The sequence below is a fragment of the Lottia gigantea genome (genome assembly GCF_000327385.1).
Source record: "Lottia gigantea unplaced genomic scaffold LOTGIsca_36, whole genome shotgun sequence".
NCBI classification, from domain to species: domain Eukaryota; kingdom Metazoa; phylum Mollusca; class Gastropoda; family Lottiidae; genus Lottia; species Lottia gigantea.
In genome coordinates, this window is record NW_008709220.1 from 2,116,032 (window position 1) to 2,129,254 (window position 13,223).

General features: G+C 31.7%; 3 protein-coding genes across 3 annotated transcripts in view; 1 reads left to right on the forward strand and 2 right to left on the reverse strand.

The window, feature by feature from the left end:
* The window catches only part of LOTGIDRAFT_121151 (hypothetical protein), a gene marked incomplete at both ends in the record, with an annotated part of 4,822 nt that extends 3,161 nt beyond the window's left edge, over nucleotides 1-1,661 (reverse strand). Inside the window, 5 exons of the mRNA XM_009058924.1 lie at nucleotides 119-128; nucleotides 184-336; nucleotides 503-593; nucleotides 656-835; nucleotides 1,550-1,661. Of these exons, the coding sequence (XP_009057172.1) occupies nucleotides 119-128; nucleotides 184-336; nucleotides 503-593; nucleotides 656-835; nucleotides 1,550-1,661 (546 nt within the window). The remainder of the gene's footprint in view (nucleotides 1-118; nucleotides 129-183; nucleotides 337-502; nucleotides 594-655; nucleotides 836-1,549) is intronic.
* Nucleotides 1,579-6,538, reverse strand: LOTGIDRAFT_233241 (hypothetical protein; the record flags this gene model as incomplete). The annotated part of the gene is made up of 2 exons (XM_009058925.1): nucleotides 6,457-6,538; nucleotides 1,579-2,375 (listed from the first exon to the last, which is right to left on the reverse strand). Coding segments are annotated over exons 1-2 (813 nt in total), but the record flags the coding sequence as incomplete, so codon positions are not given.
* A 294-nt stretch (nucleotides 6,539-6,832) lies between these two features.
* Nucleotides 6,833-11,898, forward strand: LOTGIDRAFT_217061 (hypothetical protein; the record flags this gene model as incomplete). The annotated part of the gene is made up of 9 exons (XM_009058926.1): nucleotides 6,833-6,981; nucleotides 7,681-7,787; nucleotides 8,630-8,687; nucleotides 9,382-9,531; nucleotides 9,806-9,944; nucleotides 10,110-10,209; nucleotides 10,542-10,619; nucleotides 11,080-11,233; nucleotides 11,686-11,898. Exons 1-9 carry the CDS (start codon nucleotides 6,901-6,903, stop codon nucleotides 11,896-11,898), a joined length of 1,080 nt encoding a protein of 359 aa, XP_009057174.1. The 5' UTR covers nucleotides 6,833-6,900.
* Between the last annotated feature and the right edge of the window lie 1,325 nt (nucleotides 11,899-13,223).

Below are 13,223 nucleotides of genomic sequence, written 5' to 3' on the forward strand. Positions count from 1 at the left end.
TCTTACGTGATTATTAACCATACAGCTCAAAACATTATATATAATAAATAGATATAATACAATAATAAATAGAAGTCTTTATCCAAAAAAACTGTTGTTTCTAAATGTGCTGTGATACTTCTAAATATCTTACAAGGATTACAAGGATTATCTAATACTTTGCTTAACTTGGATAATTAAGACTGATAAGACCATGATAATATATTATAATTATGTTCTAAATAAATTCTAAGGTAACTGGGACACTTATTACAATCAGAAGTGAGAAAATTTATGAACTTAAGAGAAATAATTTTAAAGATATAAATAGATATTGAAGAATGGGTTTCTGTAATACTGTGAAATAACTAACAGATGAATTTAGTGAGTGTATGAAGGCAGGTTTTCTGATAGATATACAACAGATTAACTTAGAGGGCTGTGAAATAACTTAGTTAGTCCAAGTTGGATTGTCGATTAACACATTGGGTTTAAATCCAACTTTAGGTACATAATTCAGTACCGTCTGCATTTTTTTCTCCAGTTTGAATCCACCTCAAGGTAAGAAAATTCTGATGCCACTGCAGTGGATTTAAAAGCCAGCCTGTAGTCAACTGTCAACCCTGCCCCTATCATCATGAGAGCAAAATACTGAAATCTAATTACTGAAATCTACCTTTTGTCTGTTTATTGACTATTTCATTGGCTAAATTTTCAGTTTCCTGAGATTTCTGTAAACATAAACTATATTTAGCTGTTTCATTCGATAAGTTTTTCAGATTATCTTCTGCTGTAGTTCTCTCTAGTTCCAGTCTTCGCACTTTATCCTGCAGGTTCTTCATGGCAGAGTAAATTCCTGGAAATGGTACAGTACAGTGTTTATTGGTTAAGAGTTATAACTATTACCTATTGAGACTGGTACCTTATTCTTGAAAACAGATGGATGAAACACTAAATTCATTAGCTTTTGATAAGGCGTCTGTTCTAACGGTACCGGTATTACGAAATCTTTTGAAATAAGTAAAAAAGATATAAGCTACAAGTTATAGGTATTTGAAATCATGGCGATCTATCTATAGTAAATCTAGTAAATGTAGTTTTTATTATTCAATATATTAAAATAGAAGTCAAATGTAACATTACATTCATATTCTCTTAAACAGCTTCCATAGTTACAGCACATAATAGAGGAAGATAAGAAGTTTCAATACAACCACTTAAAGATCGGTTTCCGTATTTTTATTTATATGAATAGATAGTAGAGGTGTTCTAATGACTTGGAAAAATACCAGTTTGTCTCACATGTCCATAACTAATTTATAATTAGCTAAATTAGAAGAGAATTACCAACAGAATTCCAATGAGTAACCAGCAAGAAAGGTCAAAAAGTCTTTTTTGTTTATCCAGAAATTTATGATTGGTTAAAACTCTTAATTATATGCAATAAGCACATAATGATATGATTAAGAATACATGATAATTCATTAGAAACACCAATATTAAGCAAATAGTTTGCTTAGTTTTCCACTTAAAAATAAGGAAACCCATCTTTAATAAACATCCAACTTACCGTCTCTGTTGCTTTCTGGGTAAGGTATAACTGGAGGTTTATTCACTGATTGACGATAGCTAGAGTTTATAAACGGACGGGTTTTCGGAAATTCAAAAAACGTACTGGTCATTTCGTGTTCCGGATCAACATCAATTTTCATTGGACTGAGAGGCTCATATATAACATTGTCAGATTTTTCACCCAGACTACTAAAAGGTTGGAATCCTTCATTATCCGAGGGTTTCTTCCCCATAGCTACACTATCTCGGGCTCGAAACTCAGAACCTACGCTATCAGAGGTATTGAACCCTACATTGTTTGTAGGTTGGAATCCATTCTTTATAGAATGCAAGTCTATATTAGTCTGGGTACCTAGTTGATATCCATTATTAACTGTAGGTTTGTATCCACCACTGACGGTTGAAGATTGATAATCACTTGAGATATAGTTATTTATAGATGTTTTAGGTCCACCACTAACGGTAGGCTTATATCCAACACTAACTGGGGGTTGATATCCACTGATTTGGGGTATAAATCCAGCACTAGTGGCACTAGATAGTGTTTGAAAACCAGTGTTCGAACCAGTGGTAACACTAACGTGAGGTTGAAACACAGTACTATTTGTCGTAGCTGTAATTGAAGGTCTATATCCCACACTAGTTGTAGTTTGAAATCCTCCTGTCTCTCGCTGACTGTCTGCCTGTGATAATGATGGCTGATTGCTGTGAGACTGCTGTACAGTGTTCATATTGCCCTGATATTGGGTGTTATTGCCCTGATATTGGGTGTTATTGCTCTGGTGTTTGGCTGGTGTTCTCATCAAACTATCATTTGCACCAACCTACAATATATTAATAGGAATACAGTAATTCGACTGGGTTTGTTGAGTCTGTCACTTTGGGTTTTTTTCTTTCACATTTAATGTAAGTATTAAACACCAAATTAAATAGATACACAGATGTAAATACCTGGTAGCATACTTGACAAATATTTTCAAGTAAGTTTATAAGCTTATTAACAACATCTTTATGAAAAATATAAATAATGTGTCATTGAATATTAGACCTCTCAAAACTCAACTCATATAATAATATTAAAGTAAATATTCTAATAAATTGTGCTGATAACTAGGGATATGGAGGGATAGTTTATAAAGAAATACTAGTATATAGGTCTATAAATTATCTCCTTATCTATATATCACATACTTAACAATACTTATATCTTACATATATTCTAATAAAGTTTTACATTGTAAAAAGCTCAATCTGAGCTGACTTAATTATTTCTTATCACAATAGGAGGTGGAGGTGGTGGGAGAAACATCACACATTTCCAAAGTCTTTATCCCTACCTGAAGACGCACTGTATTATATATGCGATTGTTTGCCTCATTATAATAAAAGTGAAAGTAGAATAGAGGGTTTGATTCTATCTGGGAAGATCTCTATCTACACAATTCCTATCTTAACTTGGTGATGTTTGTAATTTCAGATTCCTGCTGCATTATCACAAATAGTATTTCAACCAAATAGAAGCTTTAAATGACACTATTACATATACAACACCTAGAAAACCCCAGCCGATCACTTCAATATTCTGTTATCTTTCTTATTTTATTTATTCTTCTCTTAACTCCACATGTTATAGCCTGTTCTACTTTTATTTTTACTTAGTGGACTGAAAAAGTGAATACTGAATATTTTTTTGATGCTGTCATGCATGTATGGTTAGTTGTACAAACTAACAGGGTGTTTGTTGTAATATATATATATAAAAACTACAGAAAACATCTTTACAATTCCTTTAATATAGTACTATCTCAAGAATATCCAGATAGTCAGTCAGAGATTGTCTTAGCACAAAGAAAATACAGTATAAAATGAATATCTTAAGTTATCAACAATCCAGAATAGAAATATACCTACACTACACACTACTATCATGAATATAAAAACTCTAATGATGCTAGTTCGAATCACCTTCAACCTGAAACCTTACTGAGTTAGTCTAACTGATGACTGTTGAATTCTATAGGGTCTATTATAGAAATGAAGGGTTTAGACAAACATTGACCCTAACAACTAAATCAAGTTTAAAATAAACAACTTTACAGTCAAGTTTTAATACTTTATATAAACATTGTCAATACTCATATAGCATACTTGATTATATACATCAACTTGGACTAGGCTAGTGATGACTGACATCCTCATGCAGTGTGCAATGAGGGATATTTCTCAGGACTACTGTCTGAGCTGACAATAATCCAACTTTATCCAAACCTTATATCAATATCTATATAATTGTGTCTGTTATTATAATTCCAAAGATGTGTTCTATACAATTCTGATCAGAATCTAAGCCCCCAGTTCCCAACCTTGGGTGTTTTCACCCCCTGGGGGTGTGGGACTGGGGTCTCACGGGTGTGGCCAACAGGTGTTGGAGAAGAATTTTGTCTGTGCTATCGTAACAATGTGTTATATATTAGATGGCGATGAGAACATAGTCTCATGAAAGCATTGGCCTTGGTCACTAAGTAAAAATTTATGATAAAACAAGGTGCATGTTATATATAGTGTTGATATGATTAGATTACTGATTGGGGTATATCAAATATAATCTACTTCACATGGATTAACCTGTTAATCCTAATCTCCTTATTATTACAATATATACTTCAATTCACCTCATATAACCTCAAAATCAATCAAAGATATTTTTTAAACAAACCCCATCTGTTATACAATTAGACAAACGATTCACAAATAATATCAATCAACAATAAATTACTTAATCTGTTATATCTTCAACACATAGACATTCTAAGATCTTGAAAAATTACCAAGCTAACCAGCACTTGTAATTGAATAGTCCTTGCTTTGGGACCTAGGCCCGTGCTTTCTAGGAGTTAATTTCTCATTTCATTTTAAGACTAACAGTACTAAACAGTACTATTTTGAGACTACTAATTCCAATTCTTATAAAACAATGGAAACTATTTTAAAACTTTATACTGCGCTCAGACAATAATCAATTTTTGTCTAGAGATATATTTTTTTTAAAAAATCTTTTTTTTTTTTATTTTTTGAATGAATGAAGGCTTCCCTGTAACCTACTTACAACCAATCAATATAAACATAGTCCTCAAGTAGGTGATATAGATATTAAATAAAGGGGTGAGTTTGATTAGTATCAGGTATTGTTCCAATACAATAGACTATCATTCAATACTACTTGATACACACTTGAATTGTGACAATCAAATACTACCATGTACTACAACTTATTTAGTTTATTAAAGAAACAGAGTTGGGTTCAGGATATGATTAAATTCTTTCATGATAAGAATAATACAAAACAATTCTTGTCAGTGGATTAATATTATATTAAAGGTGGGCTTGGGTCAAATAGCTATCCAAAATGACTTGTTCTAAGCAGTAAAAGTCAACATAAGTGAAATCAACCATCTACTAACAAACTATAATCAACTGACTGATCCTGATGTCTCAGGTTGAGGAAAAGGATCCAATATATTTACTAGAGCAACTGATATTTTTCATTCAGTTCTCTCAGATGAACCAACAGATAGGATTCTGTTGTTGCAGTGGCTAGAACAATGTTGATAATCCAGAGAGTTGCTCTCAAATTTTGTCATTCACAAGGTTGACTAAAATTCATCACCTCTTTAAATCAAAAATTTGACTTTCATTTTACCATCATTTTACCAAGTTATTGACATAGAAAAAATCTGAATGCACAATAAATATTTCACAATTTTATATTTGGCAGATACAACTATAAGCTAATTGTAATTTTTATCTTAAAAAAAATAAAATGTAATCTTAGAGAACTAAGTCAAAATAATATACTATATAGTACCGGTATACAAAATATTCAAAAATCAATTGACGTTCCCAAGAAGAAATCCATCACTGAAACTTACTTCATCAGAATCCATAACAACAATAAGCCAAACAATGTTCTTTTAAAACCACTTCAACAAGCTCTGTACATCTAAAAAGCAATCATCTAAAATGTCCAGAAAGCAAATATAACTGAATGAAAGTAAGAACAGATTGAAACCTGTTGTAACTTGTAGGACAGATAATAAGATTTAAATTAGGTAGAGAGATAAGGGCTGGACGAGACTATAATCCACTTGGGACAGGCAGGGTCTATTTTAAATTAGAGAGAGAATATGATAAGGGCAGGGCTAGGAGATTGTAATCCTCTAGGGTTCTATTAATAAGCTTACAGATCAAAGATTAAAGCAATGATCTTAACTCAATCATTGCCCATGACCAGTCAGAAATAAAAATAAGAAACTTTTACTTCCACCTGTTAACCTCATTAATCAGAAAAATAAAAGTTTTGAATTAAAACAAATAAATCTATCATGAATTGTTTGCAAAACTTCTTCTATGATATTCATTAACACTTAATACAATATAGTACAGTAGTCTGTATAAATGAAAATGTCTTGTGCCTGAATATTTGGTCCCTTCCTAGTTTTGAATCTCTATCTAGACCATTTCTTGTATACTGCTGCAATTTTGTGTAGTTTCATACCAAAAGTAAACTTTTCCTACTAACAACAGTCAACAGTCAACAAATTAATGTTCTCTGCCCACCGAGATTAAAATTCCAAAGGCCATACCTTCTGATTTACTTATCCAGCAGACGACAATCAATTATTAGATTAAATTTTAAAATCATCAATTAAGAATCTGTAGATGAACATATAAGCGAATTGCTGAAACTCTACTTTCAATTTGCATGTCAAAAGAAAGACAACAAGAACAAACTTGTAAAAACAATTCAAATTCTGGCAACATTTTCAGTGAAATCTTGTAATGCGATTGCAGTTTTACAAATGTATTTCGAACATTGAACATTTCAGATAGTGGCTGCATACTTACATATTGGCCAAAATCCATTTTTCAAAGGAAAGGGCAACGATTTCTCGTTCAGTTTTCTTTATTTTCTTTTCAACCACTTTTGACAAACGTAAACAGACCGCCGAAAAGACATCGGATACTTTCGCATTTTTCCGTAAACTATAGGCTTCGTTGATTGGCCAATCTAAAAATACCAAATTTTTAGTTCAGTAAAAAATGTTCAAATTTCTCCTATCAAAATAATTTTTGACTAAATTCTTTAAGAATTGAAAGATGAATGTCGAATTAAATTACAAGATAAAAATATATTGGTCAAAAATATCAAAAATTATTCTAGTGACCGACATGCGCAACACCATTTCCGGAAAAGTTGGAAACTTCCGGTTGTTTTTATTGAAAGAAATTTTCACAAATTTTAAATTTTAATCAAAAACTTTCTATGCAGCGAATTTAGCCATTAAAATAATGGCGGCCTTGTTTTCTTGTACTAAATGTCACACAAGGCACCCATTTGATGAGCTTTCCCGAGGAGAACAGTTGTGTAAAGTGAGAAAAATTATTTTTCTAAAATATCAAAATTTTGACAAAGTCAGATTCCTGATTAAGATTTAAATTGTAACCTAACACCTGTCCTTTGAATTTATAGATCAGATTTGGGATGGTCCCTTTTTGTTTGAAAATTGAAACATACTTTAGAAATATTAAGATTTTGCACCACTATTCCCTGTTTTTTGTCAAATATGAAAATATTTTTCATCTCGTCTGGCCTAGACTAGGCTTGGCTTATTATAAAAAGTGCAGTCTGCAGACATTATACATTCATTAGTTAAAAAGCTTCTTTTAAGGGAAATTGTAAAAGGACTGTGGATAGAGCTGGGTACCAAATTGAAATCAATTATTGAGACATGTTAACTGTCAACTGAGAAATCTTCTAAATACTAAATGTAAAAAATATGTCCAAATATTTAATTCCATGTGTCATATTGGCTTACAGTGGCTCCCCCTTTTACAAGTTCCTCCCATAGTGGTCTCCCCCCCCCCCCCCTATATATATGAAAGCTTTGAGTACCAGTATGTAAAATGTAAAGAAAGAGAATTGGATTTAATTGCATATTTTATTTCATTTTAGAACTATAAATTCCTTGCTAGACAATGGATTATTTTACCCAACCCTAGTTAGGCCTGTATTTTTTCTCTCCAACAGAATTATATTTTTTATTATGACTGTATTTTCTGTTGTTGTAGGATTGTCGAAGTAAATTTCCAGTTGTAAAATGTACGTATTGTCGAGAAGAGTTTCAACAAAACAGGTACTGGTATATTTCTATTGAGTCTTTTATCAGTTGCTTTTAGTCTAAGACATCTAAAGAAATGATGCTACCACAGATAGTATTACAGAGACAACCTTAGTTAACATATCTAATTATCTTAACCTTTGATACTACCACAGATAGTATTACAGAGACATCCTTAGTTAACATATCTAATTATCTTAACCTTTGATACTACCACAGATAGTATTACAGAGACAACCTTAGTTAACATATCTAATTATCTTAACCTTTGATACTACCACAGATAGTATTACAGAGACAACCTTAGTTAACATATCTAATTATCTTAACCTTTGATACTACCACAGATAGTATTACAGAGACATCCTTAGTTAACATATCTAATTATCTTAACCTTTGATACTACCACAGATAGTATTACAGAGACAACCTTAGTTAACATATCTAATTATCTTAACCTTTGATACTACCACAGATAGTATTACAGAGACAACCTTAGTTAACATATCTAATTATCTTAACCTTTGATACTACCACAGATAGTATTACAGAGACATCCTTAGTTAACATATCTAATTATCTTAACCTTTAACTTGCACCTTGTTTGATCATAAATCTTTACTTTGTGACCTAGGCCAGTGCTTTCATGAGACTATGTTCTCATCACTATTGAACACAAATTTTGATTTGGATGAGGCCGTCATAAACTTGAAATTTATACAAGTGTAATACAAAAAAAACTTACGGTGAACCCAACTCATGACTAAACATTACAGTTTATTATTCTTATTCTGTTTCTATGGAGTTGAAACTCTGTGAATTCAAGAATTAATTTTTGTGATGGTAGAATGTGATGTGTGTAATTTCTATGTTTCTGATTAATTCTGTGTTTATTTTAGTCGAGGAACAAGCAGTATTTGTAAAAAATGTGCTGAAAACGTCAGGAATTATGGCAAGGTAATAATATTATATTAACATTTACATTTTCATCTTCAAGCAATCTTCTAGCAATCTTCCAACAATCCTCTAGCAATCTTCCAACAATCCTCTAGCAATCTTCCAACAATCCTCTAGCAATCTTCCAACAATCCTCTAGCAATCTTCCAACAATCCTCTAGCAATCTTCTAGCTATTTACAGATCATACATTATTTAAATGAAAGTTTGTTTCTAGGGTTATTGGTTCTCCGAAACTTAAGAAACTCTGAGAGTGTATGTTAGTTTGATATTCTTACATTTAAACTTTCAATATTTTTAAATACTTTCATGTTTTAGGTCTTTTATATTATCTTTGACCCTGTACATCAATCTGTTTTTTGGGAAAACTGAATGAAATGGAGTTTTAGGTCTGAAATATTATCCTTGTAAGACATTTAGCAGAACTACAGCACAGTTTTATGGATATAAATTTTTATTATTTATTATTTTAACACCACATTTCATTACACATACAGGTAATGTTCTCAAGTGAATTTTCCAAGTCATATAAGGAGTATATATTTGTATGGTAAATCATCAGTTGAAAAGGTTACCTGTATGTGTAATGAAACGTTGTGTTTAAATAATAAATAGAAGTCTATAAAACTGTTGGTTCTTAATGTATGGAATGTTTATTTTTACGATTTCTTCAAATAATTTTTCTGTTATTTCAGCCGACAGCTTGTGAATATTGTAGTATTTTAGCAGCGTTTATCGGAGGACGTTGTCAGAGGTGTGCTAACTCAGAGAGAAAATGGGGACCTCCAAAAACTTGTGAGCAATGTAAACAAAAATGTGCTTTTGATAGAGGAGATCAGAAAAAGGTAGGTACAACATCACCAAAGCTAGGGGAAAGGCTAGGGGTGAGGCTAGGGGCAAGGCTAGTGGAAAGGCTAGTGGCAAGGCTGGTGGCAAGGCTAGGAACTGCACTGTGGAGTGAAAGCTTACAGGCTGTCCTTTTCGTTTTGCTTTAATAATCTGAAACTGCCTTGGATCCTAATATAAACTTTGAATATTTTCAGCATTTTTTTCATCTGATAGCAATTAGAAAGCTAGATTTATTAATATAAAATTGTAATTATTATTTTTATTATCTAGGACGATGGTAAACTGCTGTGTTGGTTGTGTACATTAGCTTATAGACGAGTCGTAGCTAAAACACGTAAACAACGCGACGATACTCGCAAAAGTCTAGGAACATCTCATTCTAAAAAATCAAGCAGTAAATCATCATCAGGTGTTAAAAACGTCTCCGATGATCAATTAGATAAAATATTTGGACCGAGTAAAAATGAAAACGTTAAAAGACGAAGTGCTGATGTTGACAGTTTACAGAAATTTAGTGGAGTTGGAAAATCAGCGAAGAAATCTCAAGTTGAAAAAACAAAACAATCTAGTCCAGTGGGCAGCAGAGATAGTCGAGAAAGTCTCTCAGAAAAGGCAGCTAATTTATTGGAAAAAACAAAAGAAAAACCAAATAAATCAAAAAACAGATCTATTGTGTAAGTAGGCTTTATTGTTAATATTTCAAGTTTCTGCAGGTGCTTCTATATATCAAGGTTTTGTTACATTCCAAATAAAATTTGTGGCACTTTATGATATTACTTATTCTGCTTGGATTGTTTGGAATTTTTAGATGTACTTTCTCTGAGAAAAGATCAAAATGGAGATATTAATATTTTGCCTAATAGTCAAAAAAAAATTTCTATTTATAACAAAGTTTGTAGAATTCCTATAAAAGATCTTGCAGAAGTTATAGAATATTCACTGAAGGCATGTGCCAATATAACCCCTCTCCAAATTTATATTATTAACTTCTGCTTAATATTTATAGAGATGAAGAATCACCTCAGAGTAAGAAACCAAGAATAGAGAAGAACTCTTCTAATGGCGTAGTTGCTACTCCTAAAATGTAAGTTTGTAATCTCTGAACAGTTGTCAGTCGGCAAGTTTTTACCTTGACGATGCCAGTGTAATAAAGAAATAAATATCACTTTCACTCTGTTCCCGTGATTAGAACCCATAACCACCATTTGTTCAGGTAACCCACTGACAACAACTTGTAATGCTCTGAGGGCTCAACTTTCTGTTCTCAAACTGACTGTGTTTAGATTATTCAACAGAAGGCACTATTGTCTATGCAAGTTGATAAATTTTTTGAATTTTGAAAAATATCGAAAAAATTCAAAACACTTCTTAATTTGCTCAGACAATAGATTGTCTTTGATATTAGAACCTGAAACATATCTAAGTTCTCTTTTTGGAATTACAGTATTAAATATTATGTTCAAAATTGACTGAAATATGACCATCTTTAAAAGAATTGTATCTCTACTAACAATAATTTTTATAATGATATATCATGTTTATAGCACAACTAACAGTAGTTTTACAGACACCAGTAAACTAGACAGTGGAGTTAGTTCAGATCATGTTATAGTTATAACTCAACTCCGAGACCAAATAGAGAACCTGAAACGTCAACTACAAACTAAAGATTTATTACTGAAAGAGAAGGATAAGAAGGTGGGTTTGATGATTGTTTAATAAACTATACTGTGATTTTAACATGACAATTTTTACATCAGAATTCAGGATGACATTGAAACATTGTGTAGTTGTTTGGATGGGCCAATGAATTCCAGATTGTGCATATTATAGATTCAGATATCAATCTTTATGTCTCAAACAGCCTTGAGTTCGTTCAATGGTGCAGACACATTCAAGATCCTTATTAGGGCAACTAGTTTTGGAACTTTCAATATTATAGATGAATGAGGAAACTTGATATTTGTTAAAGAGGAGAATCAAGAGGACAAATAACTAGAATTTGTTGATATTTGAAACTTCTCAAACAGACGGCAGATTGAATTAAAACTTTTTTCTTCTGCACTGACCAAGTTTATTTGATAATCACATGTTTTGTTCATAAAGAAATATTGTTTTGTTATATTTAAAATTATTTCTTGTCGTTTCAGATCAGTGAGTTAAAAGTCTCAGAATATGAACTAGAGAAAGATCTTAGGAATAAATTACAGAGTTTGAATTTCTCCACGAGCGCCACTATAGATACTCTTCAGGCTAAAAACAAGGAATTGATGCGACAAGTAGCCACACTCTCTAAACAAAAAGATAAAAAGGGTACAAGCTCTGCAGTGCCGTCTCCAGCGCCAAACACGCTGGAATTATGAGGCTCGTTTCAAGCTAGGAATCTTGATCAAAAAGGCTGCCACAAATTTTTAGAATTTTATATGCATTGTTTACTTCTATTTATAAAGTTCAAATTTTATTCAAAAATTGTAAATATTAATGGATTGTTACTAAAAAAATGGCAGCATCCATCCACTGAGAAAAAGTTGTCTAAAATGTACAAAAAAAATCATTCAACTTAAGTCTTAGAGTTGAGTTTAGATTTAGGATTAAGAATTTTAAGATTTAAGATTTATTACTAAAGAAAAACAAAGTGGTTTGAAAAATCTTAGAAAAACCACTCTAATGAAGTGTGTTATGCTACAGTGGTTAGTCAACTAGAACTTGGAAAGATTTGGGTTAATTCTAAGATTCTAAACCTTGTATCTAATTAATGAGATCTCTTCTAATATTGCCGACATATGTTTCGGATAACAAACCCTTGCCAGGACAACTGTAACTGTAGTGTAATTGCCAGTCATGTTTGGCTCAAGATCTAGAATACCCACCTTTCAATATGAAATAGGCAATGAAATGTGTACCACACAATAAGTGTTCAGAGATTATAGATTAGATTATTTGTTAATTAACAATTATTGCATGTTAAAAGTAGGTTTTTTTTCATATTGCTTGTTAAATAATTCATCTGAATTTTAGTCTGTACTATATCTTAGGCCAGTACATCTTTGAAATTTTTAACAAAAATGAATTATCACTTGAGGAAAATTTACCTTAAATCAAGTAATTTTTCATATCGAGTTATAACAGCCTCCCTGCCTCATAATTTGAATTAATCTCCACTCTAACTACCATATCCTTCAGATAGTTTTAGTTTTCATTATGATGATAACTATATGTTTAATGTGTATTGTTGTTAAAAGATGTTAATGTTTTTATAATATTGACCAATGTATGTTAGGAATAGGTAGGTAGATTTTAAACTGAGTAAAGATGTAAATAAATGAAGTATGTTAACAAGTTTAGTATACAATGTATAATTTTCATTACCGTAGTAGAAGTAAATAAACGAGTAATATGTCTTGTAACAGGACAAGATTTGCTTGGTCTATTTTCTACTCTATTGATAACTCCACACTGTATACTAGACTGAAACATCTGCCTCTATTCCAGCCTCTGATAGATATGTTGACAGTTATCAGCTACTTTTTCTAGTAGAGTCAGAAAAACTAGGCCCTTTTTTAAGAGTTTTTCTAACATAGTATTAGATTACTGATTAGCTCTCAGAGGCTGAAATAGAGGCAGATGTTTCTTAATAACTGTATACCTACCTCATCTTATCACCATAGTGATCACCAGTTGGTGATAG